General features: G+C 41.7%; 1 protein-coding gene across 1 annotated transcript in view; it reads right to left on the bottom strand.

Moving 5' to 3' along the window:
- LOC120941047 (carboxypeptidase inhibitor SmCI-like) overlaps positions 1 to 18,804 on the bottom strand; it is a 47,877-nt gene extending 29,073 nt beyond the window's left edge. Inside the window, exons 1-3 of the mRNA XM_040354288.1 lie at positions 18,758 to 18,804; positions 15,952 to 16,220; positions 11,753 to 11,917 (exon numbers count right to left, since the gene is read on the bottom strand). Of these exons, the coding sequence (XP_040210222.1) occupies positions 11,753 to 11,917; positions 15,952 to 16,220; positions 18,758 to 18,804 (481 nt within the window). The remainder of the gene's footprint in view (positions 1 to 11,752; positions 11,918 to 15,951; positions 16,221 to 18,757) is intronic.
- Positions 18,805 to 23,376: the final 4,572 nt, after the last annotated feature.

The raw sequence follows: 23,376 nt of genomic DNA, 5'->3' as shown, positions 1-23,376 counted from the left end.
AATCATATAATGTGCCTCTTAGATGCAAAAACGAAACTGAAAGTAGTTTAGTCTTTGCATGTTATTTTATGCCTCTGTGCTGGACAGTGCCATAGAGAGTCATGGCTAGGAAAACGAAACTAAACTCTCCCATGACTTTTTTCATACGGAGCCAGACAACCAGGAAGTGTCCAGAACAGAGCAGAATTACAGCAACATCAGAGCAAAAACGATCAATGAGGACATGAAACCAGGACTGCAGTAAGGTAAAGGAAGCTATTTAGCTAAAAAAAAAAATTCCTTTAGTGACCCTTTAAGTATTGGGGTAATATAGGGTTTGTTTTGCAAAAGGACAAGTATCAGATACTGCATTGAATGGTAAAATCAGGGTAAAATCAGGGGAAAATCAGGGGAAAATCGTGGGTGTGTTATACGTTGAACGGCTGCTTCGGAAGGGATGAGTGCCGTCGAAATAGACAGAGCCGAGTATACTGTGTTCTTGGCTCCGCTCATCTCGGCTCTGCTCGCAGTCACACCTCTCGTCATTGGATCGGTGTTATGTCCATCATAGGAGCTGGGCCAAGGGGCGGCACTGCGAGATGAGTCGAGAGGAGCCGAGTACACAGGACATCAGGCTCTGTGTATCCTGGCGGCGCTCGTTCCCTCAAGGCTGCAGATTGACACTGGATGGGGGCAAGGCTGCAGATGGACGGCAAGACGGGATGGCAAGGCTGCAGATGGATAGGGGCAAGACTACAGATCGATGGCAAGGCGTCAAGGCTGCCAATGGATGGCAAGGCTGCAGATGGGTGGGCAAGGCTGCAGATGGACACTGATCATTCTGAAACGATGGGCAAGGCTGCAGATGGACACTGACAAGGCTGCATTGATGGGCATTTACAATTACATTTATTTCCTTAAACTTCCCTCCTAAAAGTTTTTTTCCTTAAACTTCCCTCTTATAATTAGGGTGCATGTTATACACCGATAAATATGGTATATAGTGGATAATTACTCTTGAAAGGTTTTGTAAAACAATCATATAAATACATTTGGAGCAGAGCTCTTATTTAGTGGCAGTTTTTTAAGTACATCCATAAACTCTGCCCTCATAAATGGAGATGCAAGTGACTCCATTTTATCACCTGATAGAGAGGGCAGTGCGGTGGAGTGAAAAAACACTTTTTATGCTGAATGTGAAAGAGAAATTTATTTCTTCGTAGATGATATATTGCATAGGGAAAAATACTAATTATGAATAGCCTTGGTTATTTGTTTGGAAGAAAAAAAACACTCCCCTGTTTAAAACAAGTCTGTGTCTGTTTTTTTGCATGGATAGAATGAGCTAACATCTTACTCGCTCTATTTCCAAATTCATGCATGTAAAGCTTTGTTAATTTGTGATGATGTATGTAAGACATATCTAGAAGAGAAAGCAGTTTACACATTTATTGAAAAAATTATTGATATGTTGTGATGTCTGAAGATGCCTTGTGATGTTGCTCTAATTCATAAATCTTATTCAGTAGTATAGATATTCGTACAGATCCCTTTTTTTTCAACCTTGTACCCAACTGAATTGATTTTCCCCATATAACACATTTCAATGCTTTTCATTTAATTGGCCAAGGAGTAAGATCAAACAGGTGACTTCTTTGAAAATCCTTTATGGTCTCACAAATAAATTTGAGAACCATTTCATCTCTAAATAAAGATTCATTCAATCTCCACCATGAAATTGGTTTCCGGGTATTGGGTATTTGTAAGGGCAGAAAAAGAAGATCTGATCTGATTCTGTTCTATTCTATTCTGAACTGCATCCCAATGTTGGGTATACGTTGCAATCTCAATAAAGGATGTGAAATAAAGAAATAGTCAATTCTACTATAAGATATAGGTGATATAGAATGTAAAATCTCTTTCAGCAGGATGAAAAACACACCATACATCAACCAGATGCAAAGAATGGAGATGTTTCTGCATCCCATTAATTAAAGATAATGTACAATGGTCATTTGTCAATGAAGACTCCATCCTTGGATTCACACAAAATAAAAATTTGCCCCCACCATGGGATATCCTTGTCTAAATTGATGTACTCTAGTCATAATTTTTTGAAACACCAACTTCTGGCCCTTGTTAGGAAGGTATACATTGACGAATGTGAAAACTGTATTGTCAGGCTAAAAAAGAGCATCAAATATCTCCCCTCTGGATCTCTAATGGCGCGTACACACGATAATTTTTCAGTATGAAAAAAAAACGTTGTTTTTCAGCATGTCCAAACAACAACGTTTTCCCAACTTCATAATTAAAAACGATGTTGCCCACATGTAGGGAAGGTAGTAAATGGATACTCTTACCAGATTCCAATGACCCACTGCTCATCATACGATGGGTGGGTCTCCAATGCTTGTATGGGCCGATTGCCCTCTCTGGTTATCCTTGCGGTGGTATCCTTCCAAGACTATTTCAAAGCTTATGTGACATCAGGACGGTTGCTGGTGGGAGATTATACTCACAGTCCAGGGGGGTTCGGATGTTTCCAAGGGTGATTGGAAAATCGTGATACAGCCAATAATTGATCATACCAAGGTATGTGAGGAAAAAAGAAAAAGCTCCTCATAGTGTAAAAAAGTTGTGATTTAATAAAAAACATCAAACTAGTGTCACTACAAAGATCAACACTTTGAATAAAATTGGCAATAAAATTCAGTAGTGAATCCAAAAAAAAAAAAAAAGGAGAAAACAATCCAACCAGAAAAACATGCAGCAAAAAATAAAGCTTCAATGCCCTGTGAAAGGCTGAAGGAATCCACAGAGTTTTAGCAGATGGTGGCAATGTGACCTGTATACCCTACCGGTTTCGTCGCAATTGGACTTCTACTGGGGTGTGTACACAGTCCCATGCCCTCACCTGTCTTAATAGCCCATTATCCACCTGTTTGGAATCATTCATCTGTTAATCTGCCGACGTTCACTGCCCATTAGGAACATGACACTCAGCTGAGCTTCAAATCCAAAGAAGTATCATTGACAATAAGAGCAGCATCTTGTGGCTGAAAAGGGGTATTACACTTATTAGGCTTGTATAAATGAAAAAAGCCCACAGAACACCTCCTATGAAAACCGAAGATGTATACATCTAGGTTTTTTCAACATTCACTGGGGGGTGGAAAAATGAATACCAAAAATTACATGAATCCAAACAGATGAGATAGAGCTAGCCAAACAATATAATATAAACCATACTTGAAAAAATAAATCCTAAACATCAACATCATATTTAAACCAAAAATATATTTTTCTCTTGGTCGCAATGTGCAGGGCTCCACAATGAATTGTAATGCTATGCCTGATTGATGAAGGCATTAACATCCCACTCAACGTTTAGCCCATGTGGAACGAAACTCTTTAGTTGAAATATCCAGAATACTTCCAGCTTAGATACGCCTCTGGTTTTAGGCTCGCCCCTCCAATGGGGAACAAACCTATCTATGATCTGAAAGGCGAATATTATATCCAACGCAAAGGAGTGGCAATGGGGGCCAAATTCGCCCCCAGCCTGGCCAATATTTTTATGGCCAAGTGGGAGGAGGATGTTGTCTATGCTTATAATCGACCTGAAATAGTATTTTGGGCTCGATACATAGACGACATCCTCCTCCTATGGAGAGGTGACCAGGAGTCCCTTAGTGAATTTATGGCTATGCTCAATTGCAATGAATTGGGGATTGGCCTCTCTTATGAGGCTAGTCGCTCTAGCATTCACTTTTTGGATCTGGAGATCTTTGTCCAGGATGAACAGTTGGCTACCAGAACATACTTCAAGAGCACCGGCCGGAATGGATACATTCCGGTCGGTAGTTGTCATCATCCATCGTGGTTATCATCGGTACCTAAGAGCCAGTTGTTGCGCATTAGGCGGAACTGCTCGAATGTACAGGATTACCATGTGCAGGCGCAGATTCTCAAACAGAGGTTTGCGGATAAAGGATACCCGAGCCACGAGATTGACAAAGAAATCAATAGAGTGGCGACCATTGATAGGAGTTCACTCACTATGACACGACAAAAAGTGGCACAAGAGTCCAAATATAAGAATTTCTTTTTTCGGTGCAGTACAGACAGATAAAGGGCATTATTTCCAGACATTGGGGAGTATTGAAAAGTGATGGCATATTAGGGCCGTCACTTCCTGATAATGCAGGAATTATTTACAGAGGGGCCAGCTCTTTGAGGAATCAAATCGCCCCAAATGTTCCTGACCCCCCTGTTAAGCCCTCTTTCTTTCCTCTTTCAAAAGGTTATCACCCTTGCAGGAAATGTTCTGTGTGTATTAATAATACATGTGGTAGGAAGAAGACGACCAGTTTTAAGTCTACACACACGGGAATAGAATACCCCATGCGCCATTTTTTTTACGTGCGCCACTACCAACATTGTTTATCTGATCACCTGCCCTTGTGGAAAACAGTACGTTGGTCGTACCATACGGAGCTTTTCCACAAGGGTAGGTGAACATGTGGCCAAGATTCTGAAAGGCCGCACTAACCATACTGTCCCCAGACACTATGTAGAAAAACACAACAAGAGAGAGGAGGGGACGAGCTTTCAGATCATAGATAGGTTTGTTCCCCATTGGAGGGGCGAGCCTAAAACCAGAGGCGTATCTAAGCTGGAAGTATTCTGGATATTTCAACTAAAGAGTTTCGTTCCACATGGGCTAAACGTTGAGTGGGATGTTAATGCCTTCATCAATCAGGCATAGCATTACAATTCATTGTGGAGCCCTGCACATTGCGACCAAGAGAAAAATATATTTTTGGTTTAAATATGAAGTTGATGTTTAGGATTTATTTTTTCAAGTATGGTTTATATTATATTGTTTGGCTAGCTCTATCTCATCTGTTTGGATTCATGTAATTTTTGGTATTCATTTTTCCACCCCCCAGTGAATGTTGAAAAAACCTAGATGTATACATCTTCGGTTTTCATAGGAGGTGTTCTGTGGGCTTTTTTCATTTATACAAGCCTAATAAGTGTAATACCCCTTTTCAGCCACAAGATGCCGCTCTTATTGTCAATGATACTTCTTTGGATTTGAAGCTCAGCTGAGTGTCATCTTCCTAATGGGCAGTGAACGTTGGCAGATTAACAGATGAATGATTCCAAACAGGTGGATAATGGGCTATTAAGGCAGGTGAGGGCATGGGACTGTGTACACACCCCAGTAGAAGTCCAATTGCGACGAAACCGGTAGGGTATACAGGTCACATTGCCACCATCTGCTAAAACTCTGTGGATTCCTTCAGCCTTTCACAGGGCATTGAAGCTTTATTTTTTGCTGCATGTTTTTCTGGTTGGATTGTTTTCTCCTTTTTGTTTTTGTTTTTTTGGATTCACTACTGAATTTTATTGCCAATTTTATTCAAAGTGTTGATCTTTGTAGTGACACTAGTTTGATGTTTTTTTATTAAATCACAACTTTTTTACACTATTTCTTTTTTCTTTTTTCCTCACATACCTTGGTATGATCAATTATTGGCTGTATCACGATTTTCCAATCACCCTTGGAAACATCCGAACCCCCCTGGACTGTGAGTATAATCTCCAACCAGCAACCGTCCTGATGTCACATAGGCTTTGAAATAGTCTTGGAAGGATACCACCGCAAGGATAACCAGAGAGGGCAATCGGCCCATACAAGCATTGGAGACCCACCCATCGTATGATGAGCAGTGGGTCATTGGAATCTGGTAAGAGTATCCATTTACTACCTTCCCTAAAGTGATTGGAATGAGTTGCTGAAGATATTCATCTCTTCAAGTCCATACGAGTGGAAAGAGTTTATACTTGTATATCACCACTGATAGGGGGACAGACTTTACATCTTTTGTTTCTATGCAGACTGTTACAGAGGAATATAGAGATTCTTCCACATATTAATTTATGTTGATGCTGGGTGTCTGGTTCATATGCCAAATTGGGAGAGTTGCTACCTCCTCTTTTTGCTATCAAACACCTTTTTGATTGCCGGATTGATCTCTATGGACACATAACAACACAGATTGATTTATGTACAATATGGTGTTGGGTTGAATTTGTGTAATGCACTTTGTTCAATTTACAGGTTTATTTAATATTCTCATTTTTATATTTGTGATTGATATTTCACATTTGTGATACTATACATTATCCCACTATCACTGTGTGGATACACATTGTTTTTTCATTCCTTTCAGGAGTGTCTTACTCCATTTGGGGCTTCCCGAGTAGAGCTGAGTCATTGGCGCTACACTTTATATTTTTACATTCTTTCACAAATACATTTTGTGTGTTTGCTGCCTATCCATATTATATTTTGGTTTGCGCAATATTTTTTACACTCAAAAAATGCAGCATGTTCGGAAAAAAAATTGTCGTTTTTCAGAACCTGAAAAATTATGTGTTGCCCACACACGATCGTTTTAAATGACGTTTTTTATAAACGACGTTTTTTTCATGCTGAAAAATGATCGTGTGTACGTGGCATGAGTTCTCATTTAATTTGCATTGGAAGGTTTACATGAAAACTAATTGCAACTCCTTTAGATTATTTTCTGAGGGTTATCGCTTGTGTACCATTTATTATAACATCTCAAAGAAAGATTAGATACCTTCTTGCTTTGTAAGTGGGTTTGCTGTAAAAAATGAATCTGCACCTTCTGCTTATGCATATTATGCGATAGTTGACCCCCTCGCATTTTTGTAAATATTTTATTATATCTTTTCATGTGACAACACTGAAGAAATTTGACTTTGCTATAACATAAAGTAGTGAGTGTACAGCTTGTATAATAGCGGAAATTTGCTGTCCCCTCGAAATAACTAGACACAGGTGAAAATGTCCAAATTGGGCCCAAAGTGTCAATATTTTGTGTGGCCACCATTATTTGCAAGCACTGCCTTAACCCTTTTGGCCATGGAGTTCGTCAGAGCCTCACAGGTTGCCACTGGAGTCCTCTTCCACTCCTCCATAATGACATCACAGAGCTGGTGGATGTTAGCGACCTTGCACTCCTCCACCTTCCGTTTGAGGATGCCCCAAAGGCGCTCATTAGGGTTTAGGTCTGGAGACATGCTTGGCCAGTCCATCACCTTTACCCTCAGCTTCTTTAGCAAGGCAGTGGTCATCTTGGAGGTGTTTTGTGGTCATTATCATGTTGGAATACTTCCCTGCAGCCCAGTCTCCGAAAGGAAGGGGATCATGCTCTGCTTCAGTATGTCACAGTACATGTTGCCATTAATGGTTCCCTCAATGATAACTATACAGCAGAAAGCACAGAAAGCTTTCAGGTGACAAGAATTCTGTCAGGATTAACTGTTTTTTTTTTTACAATAGCAAATGAAAAAAGCTTTGAAATAGTATATATAGAATATAGAATGAGAAACCATGCAAAACAAATGTATGGTGGGGCATCAAATCAGATTGAGTTGAGCTTAAAGCGGAGCTCCACCCTAAAGTGGAACTCACGCTGATCGGAACCCTCCCCCCCTCCGGTGTCACATTTGACACCTTTCAGGGGGGAGGGGGTGCAGATACCTGTCTAAAGACAGGTATTTGCACCCACTTCCGGCCACACAGTTTCGGGTAAACTGCGGGCAGAACGTCACTTCCCGTCCTCCCCCCGTTGTGCTCTGGGAACACTCGGCTCCCAGAGCACAGCGGGAGCCAATCAGCGGCGCAGCGCAACTTGCGCATGCGCCGTAGGGAACCGGGGTAGTGAAGCCGGAACGCTTCACTTCCTGGTTCCCTCACTGAGGATGGCAGGGGGAGCAGCAGAGTGACGATCGATCGCTCGTCCTCTGCTGCGGACGGCGCTGGACTCCAGGACAGGTAAGTGTCCTAATATTAAAAGTCAGCAGCTGCAGTATTTGTAGCTGCTAGCTTTTAATATTTTTTTTCATGGCACATCCGCTTTAAATAATGTCATTTATTTAACAGTTCATCTAGGCTTTAAGCAATAAGTAAAAACGGATGCTCAAGAGAACGTAAAACTAATTTCTTTATTATGGAAAGAACAGAACTGTTACAGAACAGAATTGTTTTTAACACATTACAATATCAGTAAACATCATCTGGTCTTTCTAGGTTGACATCCAAAAGTTCTGTAAAGTTCTCTTCTACTGTAAAAAAAAAAAAAAATGATATGTTATTACAAATGTTAAATGATAAAGCAGTAAAAATCATCAGTTTATACATGCAGAATCATTAAACAAAAACTTATTTTAACCCCCAACATATTAGTCTCAATTTCTTTTAACCACGCCAATATATGTCGGCAGAATGGCACGGCTGCGCAAAGCAGCAACGTACCTGTACTTGCTTTGAATTTTCCGCCGTGTGGGCGTGTGCCCGCCACAAGCTCTGTGACCATGCCCGCAGGACCCGTGGACTCGATGTCCGCCGGGTGCCTGCGATCGTGTCACGGACCGGCAGAACGAGGAGATACCTATGTAAACAAGGGACAAGACAGGACAGTGATCTACTGCTCCCTGTCATCGGGAGCAGTGATCACTGTCATGTCACTTGTAGCCCAGCCCCCTCCACAGTTAGAATCACTCCCTAGGACACACTTAACCCCTTCATCGCCCCCTGGTGTTTAACCCCTTCCCTGCCAGTGTCATTTACACAGTTATCAGTGCATTTTTATAGCACTGATAGCTCTATAAATGACAATGGTCCCAAAATAGTGTCAAAAGTGTCCGATGTGTCTGCCATAATGTCACAGTGACGATTAAAAAAATCGCTGATCGCCGCCATTACTAATAAAACTTTTTTTATAATAAAATGCCATAAAACTGTACCCTACTTTGTAGACGCTATAGCTTTTGCGCAAACCAATCAATATACGCTTATTGCAATTCTTTTTACCGAAAATATGTAGAAGAATACATATCGGCCTAAACTGAGAAAGAAATGTTTTTTTTATATATTTTTTGTGGGATAATTATTATAGCAAAAAGTAAAAAATATAGCTTTTTTTCAAAATTGTTGTGGCTTTTTTGTTTAGAGCGCAAAAAATACGAATCGCAGAAGTGATAAAATACCACCAAAAGAAAGCTCCATTTGTGGGAAAAAAAGGACGTAAATTTTGTTTGGGTGTAATGTTGCACGACCGCATAATTGTCAGTTAAACTGACGCAGTGCTGTATTGCAAAAACTGCTCCGGTCAGGAAGGGGGTAAATTCTTCCGGGCTGAAGTGGTTAAAGTAATTTGCATTAATATCAATCAGTTAAGGATCCAGGACACGCTACATGTCTAGAAAGACAGAGGACATGCGTAGCAAATTGCAGTCTTCCTGCCCCTCTGCCACGTCCTCCTGTCTCAATTGCCAGCAGTTCTAGGCTCTGAAAATTAATTTGGATGTTGCTGTGTAAATAAAGCATCTCCAGCTGTCAAAAAACAAAAGACCCCTTTGGCTTTATCATCACTTTTCAGATGCAAAACTGATAAGCAGGAGCAGGGATGTAATGGAGGCAATTATTGGGGTTTCTCTTAAACAGTTCCCCATGACTCAGAATCCAGAAACGTCAGTGCAGCACTGGATGAGTGATGCAAGGGTCAGGTCAGGAGTCCAGAAACTCATTGACCTTTTATGCACAAGCAAACAGATCACAGGTGAGGATGGTTAACTTTAATAGCCATTCAAACCCCTTTGTGTCAACTTGTGTGTATCAGGCCAAAATTACCAGGGTATGTAAACTTTTGATCATGGCCATTTGGGTAGTTTCTGTTGTGATTATGATTTAAAAAGAGTAAACACAGTTGATTGATAATCGATGGCTTCAGCCAAGCACTAACCATGAGTGAAAGAAAAGTTTTTTTGTTATTATTCATATTCTTGGAAAAATGGCCAAGAAATCATAAGTTCTGCCAGGGTATGTAAACTTATGAGTACAACTGTATATGCTGCCCTTCAGGGTTAAAGCCCACCAGCCGAGTGGTCGCATATATACCATCAGCGAGAAGAGGTTAAGGCCCTGGGTACTGATCTGGTACAAATAGATGAGCAAATTTGCTTTGCTGGAAGCGTGCTCCATCCAGAAATCTGCTCTTTACCTGGTAAACCAGAATTCTTAAGCCCTGTACACACAGGCCAAGAATCCCCTGTCGCCCGAGTGTAAAGACACTCCATTCAAAAGAACTGCGGTTCTTTTGAATGGCAGGAACGCGGTGACGTCATCGCGTACGACGAGCATGTGCTCGTCACATTCAATGCCGTCTCCGCCATCTTGCTTCACCCTACCTATGCCGTGCATGCGTCAAAGTAATTTCGAGCATGCGCAAGTTTCCACGGCGACCAGGTAAGTATACACACTCTCGGGTTTCTCGGCAGAAAAACTGCCGAGAATCTCACAACGAGAAAATAGAGAACATGTTCTCTATTTTTCTCGTCTAGATTCTGGGCAGTTTTCTTGTCGAGAATCCTGAAAGCCTCGTACACACGCTCGGTATACTCGGCAAGAAAGCTCTGACAGCAGTTTTCTTGTTGGTTCTTGCTGAGTAAACTGAGCGTGTGTACGAGGCTTTAGTTTTGGATAGAGTAGGAACGGGTCAAAACCTCTGACAGTTTATCTCTAGCTCTCTCTATCCCATTGCAGAGATTTTTTCTTCGCTACCAGTCACAGAGATGCAACAGAAAGTGACACACGATCGGAAATTCCGTCAAGAAAACCGTGTTTTTTTCTGACGGAATGTTGGCTCAAACTTGTGTTGCATACACACGGTCACACAAATCTTGTCGGAAATTACGACCGCCAAGAACGCAGTGATGTACAAGACGTACGACAAGCCGAGATCAATGAAGTTCAATAGGCAGTTTGGCTTTTCTGCTTGATTCTGAGCATGCATGTTTTTTTTGCGAAATTGCATACAGACGAGCGGATTTTCCAATAGGAATTTTTTCTGTCGGAAAAATAGAGAACCTGCTCTCAATCTTTTGTTGGCGGAAATTCCGACAGCAAAAGTCCGATGGAGCATACGCACGGTCGGAATTTCCATCCAAAAGCTCACATCGGACTTTTCTTGTCGGAATTTCCGATCGTGTGTACGGGGCATTACAGGTGTCCTCATTGGAAGATTTACCTTCACCACTTGTTTGGCGACTTCAACATTTTATGATTTCCACTTTCTGTCTCAGTAACAATGGTCACCGGGACAAATAGAGAGGGTAAATCAGTGGGGACACCAACAGCAACAAAAAGATTCTAACCCCCCAAAATAAAAACATGTACAGAGAAAAGCAGGTAGCATGTAGGCTGCCATCACTGACCTCTGCTTGTTTCTGAACTCTCATACAGCTTGTCAGAAAAGTCAGCCAATCAGACAATACTGAAGCCAAAGACAGCCAGGCAAAAAGGATTTTCAAAATACATCCTGGGAGGTCAATTGGCTCCTATCTAAATTATGTATTTGTGAGATGGTCTCCAAAGGACCCTAGATTGTAAGCTCCTTAAGGACAGGGACTCATGTATATGTACAATATGTAAAGCACTGTGTACACTTGTAGGTGATATTTAAAGACTTGTAACAATCATAATAAAACCTAGAGGACTAAAGACAGACTCTATACAGCCCAAAATAGTGCCAGAGACTCATGGGGAGAAACCCCTAATGCACCAATGTGGTGGGTTGTGGAAAAAACTGTTATGCAGGCTTGAAATATTCTGAAATTATTCAATATTGAGCAACATACAATGATAAAGCACAGAGATAAAAAATACCTCATTTGCAGGTATTCTCGCAGGAACTCTTAGTATCAAAGTTGTTTTTATTTCCTACACAACCGCCAAAGGTGAATTGTTCGCATTCGCCTGTGTTTCTGTTATAGTAATAGCGAGAAATGTTCCCCTTGCATGGTCCCCTCTGGACAGATAAGTTACAGATTTGATCTGGAAAATACAAAAACACCTGAATATCAGCAACATAAAAAGATAATGGATATTAAACATCAAAACTATTGAAACCTTACAGAAACGGTGGGCCAGATTCACAGCAGAAATACGCCGGTGTATCTACTGATACTCCGGCGTATTTTCAAATTTGCCGCGTCGTATCTTGATTTGGAATCCTCAAACCAAGATACGACGGCTTTTGGCATAGATCCGACAGGCGTACGGCTTCGTACGCCTTCGGATCGTAGGTGTAATTCTCCGGCGGCCGCTGGGTGGAGTTCGCGTCGTTTTCCAGCGTCGGGTATGCAAATTAGCTGTTTACGGCGATCCACGAAGGTACGCGCGTTCTTCGCATTCTCTTACGTCGGTTTTTCCCGTCGTAAAGTTAAGAGTGCTATTTAGATGGTGTAAAATGACACCATCCATGTTAAAGTATGGCCGTTTGTTCCTGCGTCGAATTTAAATTATTATTTTTTTTTTGCGTAAGACGTCCGGGAATACGAAAGTACGTTACGCACGTCGCCGTTCAAAAAACACGTCGGGGCGCCGTAATTTCGCGCAAAGCACTGCGGGAAATTTCCAAACGGAGCATGCGCAGAACGTTCGGCGCGGGAACACGCCTAATTTAAATGGTACACGCCCCATTTGAATTAGGCAGGCTTGCGCCGGACGGCTTTACGCTACGCCGCCGCAAGTTTACAGGCAAGTGCTTTGTGAATCAAGCACTTACGCCGAAAACTTGCGGAGGCAAAACGTAAACGGGATACGTTACGCCGCCGTAAATCTACATGAATCTGGCCCAGTGTAATCAGTGCTGGGTAAACCTCTAGACAGAAGGCCTGAGCAGCTGAGCTCATACCTCCAATCTGTCCAATTTTTGGCAGATCTGTTCTGTGATTTTAACTACTTTATGTAAACTATGATATTCACCACTGACAACTGACCACCAAATGCTGGGGCACTATTCCTCCCATTGATACCAGGGCATTTCCTAGTACATTTGGGGCATGTCCCTTCAGACTACGCCCAGTTTTCATCTCAATTTATCCACACCTACCTTTCACCCTTCACCCACCACTGCGAACAATGGCTGTGTCAGGATGTCCCTGATTTTTTTGTCACAAATTTCTATAACAAGTTATGATCAGTAGAACAAAGTTTCAGACCAACAATGGAAATCCATATCTAGGTGTAATACATATCTTTTCATGAACAGGTTTATAGAAAACACCTCATACTAATAATTCATCAGTTTAACCACTTGAAGCCCAGGCCAATTCTGACACTTGGCTCCTACGTGTAAAAATCATATTTTTTTTGCTAGAAAATCACATAGAACCCCCAAACACTATATACTGTATTTATTGGCGTATAACACTCACTTTTTTACCCTGAAAATAGAGGGTAAACTGTGCCTGCGTGTTATACGCAGGGGGCTGTGGAAAGTTTTTTCCCTGAAACTTCCCTCTTAAAGTTAGGGTGCGTGTTTTATGCCTGTGCGTGTTATACGCCGATAAATACGGTATTTTTTTTTAGCAGAGACCCTAAAGAATACAATGGCATTGCAACTTTTTATCTCGCACAGTTTTTCCCCACAATTTTTCAAACGTGCTTTTTGCTTAAAAAAAAAAAAAAAACAGGCCAATTCTGACACTTCGCTCCTACGTGTAAAAATCATAATTTTTTTGCTAGAAAAATACATAGAACCCCCAAACACTATAAATATGTTTTTTTTTAGCAGAGGCCCTAGAGCAGTGGTTCTCAACCTGGGGGTTGGGACCCCCTTGGGGGTCAAATAAGGATTTGCCAGGGGTCACCAAAGCCTGGGCTGTTCCTGGAGCCTGCGGCCGCCAACTCAGCCTCTTCACAGCCGCCCATTTATTTCATGGCATAGCTGGGGGGCAGGGACTAGAGGTCAGCTGACTGGTGAGGAATGTGAAGTAGGAGGGGCTGGAGGAGACCCTATCTGCTGATTTCAGCAAAGGTGTCACTGCTAGGAGAAATCACAAAGTCAGAGACACAGTGAGTAACACTACCTTGCCTTTAAAAGTCCCCACTACAGTTCTCAGATCAGCAGATGACCTTGATCAAGGGTACCTAAGTTGGCTGATCCCAACTCCCCGCCAGCACTGCCACTGATCCCATACTCCCCACCAGGGAGCAAGAGAAGGAATAAAAATAGAGAATACATGGAAGGGAGAGGAAAAGAGGGGGATAAACAAAGAAATATGGAGAGAAAGAATAAGAGAAAGAAAGCCATCTAGAGAGGGATGGGGATAACAAACAAGAAATTAGGATAGAGAGAGATATAAGGGAAAGAAAGGAGAACAAAGATAAAGAGTGGTACATCCTAAGATGCACTAGGGGTTTTAATACTGTACGAGTGGAAGGGACTCAGTGAGCGCTAAATGTCCATGGGTTAGGAGCGCAAATTACTTGTCTTACCTTGGGTGCCAACAACCCACGATAAGATTTTTTTTTACCGTTAGGCGTCCCCACAACTTGAGAAATTTTCTCAAGGGGTCACGGCACTAGACAGGTTGAGAACCACTGCCCTAGAGAATACAATGGCAGTCTTTGTAACATTTTATCTTGCACGGTATTTGCACAGCAATTTTTCAAACGTGTTTTTTTGGGAAAAGTTAGCCCAATTTTTTTGCATAAAGTGAAAAATGAAGTTACGCCGAGTAAAAAGATACCTAACATGTCACGCTTCAAAATTGCACACGCTCGTGGAATGGCGTCAAACCTTGGTACTTAAAAATCCCCATAGGCGACGCTTTAATTTTTTTTATTGGTTACATGTTTTGAGTTACAGAGGAGGTCTAGGGCTAGAATTATTGCTCTCACTCGAATGTTCAAATCACATGTGTGGTTTGAACACCGTCTTCATATGTGGGCGGACTTACATATGCGTTCGTTTCTGCGTGCGAACACACGGGGACAGGGGCACTTTAAAAAAATGTATTGTTAATTTAACTTTTTTTAATTTTTTGACACTTTAAAAAAAAATGTGATCACTTTTTTCCTATTACAAGGAATGTAAACATCCCTTGTAATAGGAATATGGCATGACTTGACCTCTTTACAGTGAGATATGGGGTCAAAAAGACCCGACATCTCACCACTAGGCTGGGAAGCCTAAAAAAAAAAGATCACTGCTTCACAGTGAAGCGCAGTTTTTTTATTGAATGCAGAGGGCGGGCGTGACGTCATAACATCGCGCCCGGCCTCCGACGATCATAGAGAATCCAGCGACCATCTGGTCCGCGGGAAATCTCTATGATTACAACCCGGGGCCGGCGGATCCTGTCTCCGACTCACCGATCGCAGTGGTGAGTCTGGAGAAGCACCGAGGGTGGCGGAAGGGGGAAACACCCATTTTCGTCGCCCATAAGAACGATCAAGCGGTGGAACAGCCGCTATGATCGTTCTTATGGTGAATTAAATCGCCGGCTTAAACCGGCAATATCTGAATGATGCCTGTAGCTGCACCCATCATTCAGATATACAACCACAAAGCCCAGGACATCATATGACGTACTCTGGGTGCCAAGTGGTTAAAAAAAGGTACAAACAGAGCAAAAGAGGAAGAGGAAGGATAGCTATAGTTGCAAAAGAGAGACTTTAAACAAAAATACTATTATACTCACCAATCACACACAAAATGGGGAGTATATCTACATGGATACTGTGATGACTTTCCCTCAAATCCTAATCTGGTGAATTTTTCCCTCACTTCTTAGTCCTGACAACAATGGTCACAGGCCTAAATCAGGAGGGTGAATCTACAGCGGGGACAAAGACAACAATACAAACCCAACAGGTATTCTAAGGCTACTACACTCAAAAATGAAGGAAAAATATTGGCTTTAGATTAAAATAGAGATTTGTGTTGCATTCATTTACAAATACTCATGAAACCATACTGCAACATAAGGAACCCCTGTGTGTGTGTATATATATATATATATATATATATATATATATATATATATATATAAAAGCATTATTAAGTCCGCAAAACTGACCGTTAGCTGCAGAGGTGAGCTGACACATCAAGAGACTGGCGATCACAGCAAGGATCAATGTGGATTTCATGTTGTAGTCTTGTGTCTTGGTCACCACAACGGAGAGTTGGTGTTGATCTGTAGACTGTGTATTATCCCAGATTCCTGCTGGATATTTATAGAGAGAGAAGAGGCCCCACCTGCAGAAAGACTGGTCAGGCCAGTTGGTCTGCCCCTGAGGGTAATCTTCATACCTCTGGTGAAAGAAATATTCTCCATTATCTTTCTTTCTGGCCAATATCAGAATATTTGAATTGCAGAAATGCCATAATACAAAGACACAAGCAGAAAGAAAAGATACGACCACCCGCTTTTTTTTGTATATTGTCTTTTTATTTATAACTTTTTCAGATTGATATCATATAAAGTCGGTGTCTCCACCTTTCCATTTTTTTTTTTTACCTATCAAAACAACATACAACTCCCCCCCAAACCCCCTCCCCTACTAGAAAAAAAAACCTACCCCACCTCTCTCTCTCTCTCCCCCCTCCCTCTCCCCTCATCACCTCCAGTATTCAGGAATCCTGTCTCATACCACGCCCCATTTCCCCCCGGGGCCCTGTCCTCCTTTATTTCCCCTGTTCTCTTAGCACTCCAACAACATCATATACTCCCGTGCTTTTTTAACCACTTCCATACAGGGCATTTTCACCCCCTTCCTGCCCAGACCAATTTTTAGTTTTCAGCGCTGTTGCACTTTGAATGACAATTTACGCGGTCATGCAACACTGTACCCAAATTAATCCCCCCCCACCCACAAATAGAGTTTTCTTTTGGTGGTATTTGATCATCTCTGCGGTTTTTATTTTTTGCGCTATAAACAAAAGAAGAGCGACAATTTTGAAAAAAACACAATATTTTTTACTTTTTGATATAATAAATATCAAAATGTAAAAAAAAAAATTGTTTTCCTCAGTTTAGACCGATACGTATTCTTCAACATATTTTTGGTAAAAAAAAAAAAAAAAATCAAAATAAGCGTATATCAGGTTTGCGCAAAAGTTATAGCATCTACAAAAATAGGGGATTTTTTTTTTTTTTTACTATTAATGGCGGCGCTCTGCGATTTTTATTGTAACCGTGACATTGAGGCGGACATATCGGACACTTTTGGCACATTTTTGGGACCATTCACATTTATACAGCGGTAGGTAGTTACATACTGAATGACAGGAAGAATCAAATAACTACCTAGTGCACTCTTCAGCACTCCCATTCATATAACTCTGTGTTTGAATGACACAGCCGGGTGGGCAGAGTTTTTTCAACCATTTGATCTCTGGAAGGTTTTACCCCCTTCGTGACCAGAGTATTTTTTGCTATTCAGCACAGCACTATTTTAACTGGAAATTGATTGGTTATGCACAAATAAAATGTAAATGGTAGATTGTTTCACACAAATAGAGTTTTTTTTTATTTGTGATATTTGATCACCACTGGGTTTTTATTGTTTATTATATAATAAAAAAAAGACAGAAAATTTGGCAAAAAAAAAATAAAAAAATTATATTTTCTACTTTCTGTTCTAAAACATATCAAAAAAATTCCACATATAACCATGGCATGTGTGAGCAATATATCATTTAGTTACAACTTTTTGTAATTTTAAATTTTTTGTGTCATTATTGAATCACTTGGTACAAAAAAAAAAAAATATTCAGTGGGCTCAACATGCCCCTCAGCAATTTCCTTGGGGTATCTACTTTCCAAAATAGGGTCATTTGGGGGGGGGGGGGTTGTACTGCCCTGCCATTTTAGCACCTCAAGAAATGAGATAGGCAGTCTTAAACTAAAAGCTGTGTAAATTCCAGAAAATGTACCCTAGTTTGTAGACGCTATAACTTTTGCGCAAACCAATAAATATACGCTTATTGACATTTTTTTTACTAGAGACATGTGGCTGAATACATTTTGGCCTAAATGTATGACTAAAATTGAGTTTGTTCGATTTTTCTTATAACAAAAAGTAGAAAATATCTTTTTCTTTTCAAAATTTTCAGTCTTTTTCCGTTTATAGTGCAAAAATAAAAAAAATCGCAGAGAAAATTAAATACCATTAAAAGAAAGCTCTATTTGTGGGGGAAAAAGGACGCAAATTCTGTTTGGGTACAACATTGTATGACCGCGCAATTACAAGTTAAAGCAGCGCAGTGCCAAATTGTAAAAACACCTCTGGTCTTTAGGCTGACAAATGGTTCCGGGGCTAAAGTAGTTAAATATCAGAAACTGTGTTGTAGGTGCCTAATAATATAGGGGACAATTACTTTTGAAAGGTTTTGTGAAACAAACCTGTAAATCCATCCAGACCAGGACTCTTACCAAGTGACAGTTTCTTAACTACCGTACCCCTGGAAGAATTCATCTGTGTGACGAAACGGCGTAGGGAGGAGCGACGTGCTGACGTCACCACGATCCACGCTGTCTACCCGGAAGGACGAGCAGACAGCAGAGCCGGCCGGCTAAATACTATTGATCGCACTTTTTAACCGACATACATGTGAGTGCAATACCTTTTTATAATAAACATTTTTAAAACGATATCACACCATGTCAGTGTTTTTCTCCTCTGGGTTACATCTATGGAGAAAGTTGGTCTGACATAGAAGATTGGTGACACAGGAAAGAGAGTGGCAGTTTATCCAGGACCCTTATTGACCTATGTGTATACATGCCTGATTTATTTCTTGCTCTGGTAAGCAGTTGGTACATAAGTGGTGGAGGATTTGTCATCTGATTCACAAGATTTTGCCTGGATATTTAGCCTCACCCATTCGGAGAACTTTCTGTCACTTCCTGCAATCTTCTGTGATACATCCTATATGGACTTTTGCACAACCTTTTTTCAGTTTTATGCACTGGGATTTTGTGTGCCCTTAACATAATTGATTATTTATGTTGATTTAATTTGCAGCGCAGCTTTTCTTTTTAATATCGTATTCTTGTGTGTATCTGACATATAAGCTGCAGCAGCCTTTTTTTATTTTAATTTTTTTCATTTTTTTTTTCATTTTTTTATTATTTTTCACATTATTTTTATAGTGTCATCACTATTTCACATATCAGACCTGCGCAGTATCTTCCAATATACAGTTTCTTAACTACTTGTCGACCTGCCGCCGTCATTCTACGGCGGCAGGTTGGCTCTCCTGCGCGAGAGCCCGTACCTCTACGTCGGCTCTCTCGCAGGCATCTAGGGCGCGCGCCCGGCGGGCGCGATCGCCGCCAGGCACACGCGATCGCTCGTTACAGAGCGGGGACCGGGAGCTGTGTGTGTAAACACACAGCTCCCGGTCCTGTCAGGGGGGGAAATGCTAATCCTCTGTTCATACAATGTATGAACAGAAGATCAGTGATTTCCCCTAGTGAGGCCACCCCCCCCGCAGTAAGAACACACCCAGGGAACATACTTAACCCCTTCCCCGCCCCCTAGTGTTAACCCCTTCCCTGCCAGTGGCATTTTTAGTAATCCAATGCATTTTTATAGCACTGATCGCTATAAAAATGCCAATGGTCCCAAAAATGTGTCCGAAGTGTCCGCCATAATGTCACAGTACCGAAAAAAAAATCGCTGATCTCCGCCATTACTAGTAAAAAATAAAATAATAATGCCATAAAAATACCCCCTATTTTGTAAACGTTATAACTTTTGCGCAAACCAATCAATAAACGCTTATTGCGATTTTTTTAACGAAAAATATGTAGAAGAATACGTATCGCCCATAAAATTGTTTTTTTATATATTTTTGGGGGATATTTATTATAGCAAAAAGTAAAAACTATTTTTTTTCAAAATTGGCGCTCTATTTTTGTTTATAGCGCAAAAACTAAAAACCGCAGAGGTGATCAAATACCACCAAAAGAAAGCTCTATTTGTGGGAAAAAAAGGATGCCAATTTTGTTTCGGCCCTGTGATTGGGCGTATGGGGGTCATGTGAGGCGTAGGGCTGGCCTGTCTGTGATTGTGGTTGCTCCTGAAGTCCCGTCTTCGGACATGACCACCATACGCCCAATCACAGTGCACCGGACACTAAACATGGCGCCATGATGGGTGCCAGAATTAGGGGAGACAAGCTAAAATGTGGGCCGCCTCCTCCTCCTCCGCCGCCGCCGCCACGGCCTCCTCCTCCTCTACTGCTGCTGCTGCCACCACGGCCTCCTCCTTCTCCACTGCCGCCGCTGCCATGGCCTCCTCCTCCACTGCCGCCACCACGGCCTCCTCCTCCTCCACTGCCACCACCGCCACGGCCTCCTCCGCAGGCCAGGACATGAAGATGAGTGAGACTCCCTCGTGTTACTGGCCCGGGGGATAAGAGAGTGTTCACATGTTTGTGAGTGAGCCCCTTTATATTCCACACTTCCATACTTCCATTCCATTCCATACTTAAAAAGATAAATGGGACCTGCAGTATTATTGCTAGGAAAGCAGCAAAATGCAGCACATGGTGCATTGGGGTACCATTCACAAGAAATGGTGCACGTAGCGAGAGAGAGAGTATACTGTAGGCAGCAGGACAGTGTAGTGTATTATGGTGGTCAGTGTAGTGTATTATGGTGGTCAGTGTAGTGTATTATGGTGGTCAGTGTAGTGTAGTATAGTATGGTGGTCAGTGTATTATGGTGGTCAGTGTGGTGGTCAGTGTAGTGTAGTATAGTATGGTGGTCAGTGTAGTGTAGTATAGTATGGTGGTCAGTGTAGTATAGTATGGTGGTCAGTGTGGTGGTCAGTGTAGTGTAGTATAGTATGGTGGTCAGTGTAGTGGACAGTATAGTATAGTGGTTAGTGTAGTATGGTGGTTAGTGTAGTGGACAGTATAGTATGGTGGTCAGCGTATTATGGTGGACAGTGTAGTGTCGTATGGTGGTCAGTGCAGTATGGTGGTTAGTGTAGCGGACAGTATAGTATGGTGGTCAGTGTATTATGGTGGACAGTGTAGTGTAGTATGGTGGTCAGTGCAGTATGGTGGTTAGTGTAGTGGACAGTATAGTATGGTGGTCAGTGTATTATGGTGGACAGTGTAGTGTAGTATGGTGGTCGGTGTAGTATGGTGGTTAGTGTAGTGGACAGTATAGTATGGTGGTCCACTACACTTTTTTATAAAAAAAAAAATGTCCTCAGTTTAGGCCTATACGTATTCTTCTACATATTTTTGGTAAAAAAATCACAATAAGCGTTTATTGATGGGTTTGCGCAAAAGTTATAGCGTTTTTAAAATAGGGGATAGTTTTATGACATTTTTATTATTATTTTTTTTTACTAGTAATGGTGGACACATCGGACTCTTTTGGTGCTATTTTGGGACCATTCACATTTATACAGCGATCAGTGCTATACAAATGCACTGATTACTGTAAACCCTGGGCCTTAAAGGCGACTTATATATACATCGATCTGCCCATCCGTGCCATTCTGCCGATGTATATAGTCGTGCAGCAGTCGGCAAGGGGTTAAAAAAAATCATTTTTGCTTGCACATGATTGGATGATGTAAGTCAGCAAAACTTTGGCTCATTTACTAAGCTCTGGAGCCACTGCACTTTGCAAAGTGAACAGTCTATTTGCCTTTAGTAAATCAACTTCTCTGTCTTATGTGTATTAAAGCGTAGGTTCGGACGATTTTTTTTTTTAAAGTCAGCAACAACAAATACGGCAGCTGCTGAGTTTTAAAAAAAAGGACACTTACCTGTCCAGCGCACCCGCAATTTCAGCAGCCGAGGCTGAGCAATCGCTCGGTCCTCGGCTGCTTCCGCCGCCATCCTCGGTGAGGGAATCAGGAAGTGAAGCCTGACGGCTTCACTGCCCGATTCCCTACTGCGCATGCGCGAGGATCGCGGCGCGCCGTCACTGGTCCTCGCTCTCTCCTGGGAACAGTGTTTCTGTAAATCTGTAAATGTTAGCTGTAAATCCATCCAGACCAGGACTCTTACCTAGTGCCAGTTTCTTAAGTACATTCATAACCTCTGCCCTCGTAAACTGAGATCCAAGTGACTCCACCGTATCAACCGGTAGATCAGGAAGAGCAGTGGAGCGAGTATACTCAAGCACTTTTTTAATGATGTGAAAGAGAACTTTTTGCCCTTGTATAGCTTTAAATCATATAGGGAAGAAAAATAATTATGAAAAGCCTTAGCTATTTGTTTGGAAGTAAAAACACTCCCCTGGTTAGAACAGATGATTTTTTTTTGTATATAAGTACATGTCTGGTTTTTACTGACAGAATAAATTAATATCTTATGCATGTAACACTTTGTTAAAGCGGTTGTATACCCGCATTTTTTTTTTTTACACCTGTAAGGCAAAAGCCATAATAGCTCATTATGAAATACTTACCTTAAAACGAGGTGTAGAGAACTTACCTGGTCCACGCCGAGCGAGATGTCATCTTGCCTCGGCATGTCTTCCGGGTATCGCCGCTCCAGCGCTGTGATTGGCTGGAGCGGCGATGTCATCACTCCAGCGCATGCGCGCAGGAGATTTCATTCCGGCAAGGTCCGGCGGCTGCCGGCCCTTTAGCCGAGGATCCCCGCTACGCATGCGCCGCTGCAGTCAGAGGCGCATTGCGAGGGGAATATCTCCTAAACCGTATAGGTTTAGGAGATATTCTTTACACCTTCAGGTAAGCCTTATTATAGGCTTACCTGTAGGTAAAAGTGTTAGTACTTTACTACCACTTTAATTTACGAAGACGTACGTAAGACATATCTTTAAGGGAATGCAGTTTACACCTTTCCTGAAGTCATGTCTAATATTTTGCAAATTGTAATGTCTTAATAGGCCTTGTGATGTTGCTCTAATTCAAAAATCTTATTCAGTAGTGTAGATATTTGTACAGATCTCTCTTTTTTCAACTGTGTACCCAACTTAATTAATATATTGCATATACAGGCATACCCCACTTTTAAGTACACAACGGGACCAGAGCATGTATGTAAAACGAAAATGTACTTAAAGTGAAACAATACCCTTTTTCATTTCTGGGGTGTAGTGGGGGGTCAGGGACTGTAGTGGGGGTGTCAAGAGCTGTAGTTGAGGTCTCAGGGGCTGTAGTGGGGGTGTCAGGGGCACACTGGAACAGGGTGGGGTATGCTCTCGGAGCTTCAGCTCCTTCTACTGCGGCTGCAAAATGTCCGTACAGTACTTGTAAGGCACTTTACATACACTCACGGGTATGTCCTTACTCGCGAGTGTATGTAAAGTGAGTGTACTTAAAGCGGGGTATGCCTGTACCGTATATACTCGAGTATAAGCCTGTGCTTCCTTCTGTGATCTGGTGCCCTTTTGTGGTGGCAGTTAGTGTTGAGCAGAATATGCCATATTCGATTTCGCGATATATCTCGAATATATATTCGAATATTCGAGATATATTCGCTAAATTCGAATATTCGTGAT

Source organism: Rana temporaria, chromosome 5, assembly GCF_905171775.1.
Source record: "Rana temporaria chromosome 5, aRanTem1.1, whole genome shotgun sequence".
Lineage (NCBI taxonomy): Eukaryota > Metazoa > Chordata > Amphibia > Anura > Ranidae > Rana > Rana temporaria.
Note: the sequence above shows the minus strand (reverse complement) of the source record. Positions and strands in the feature narration are given on the sequence as shown.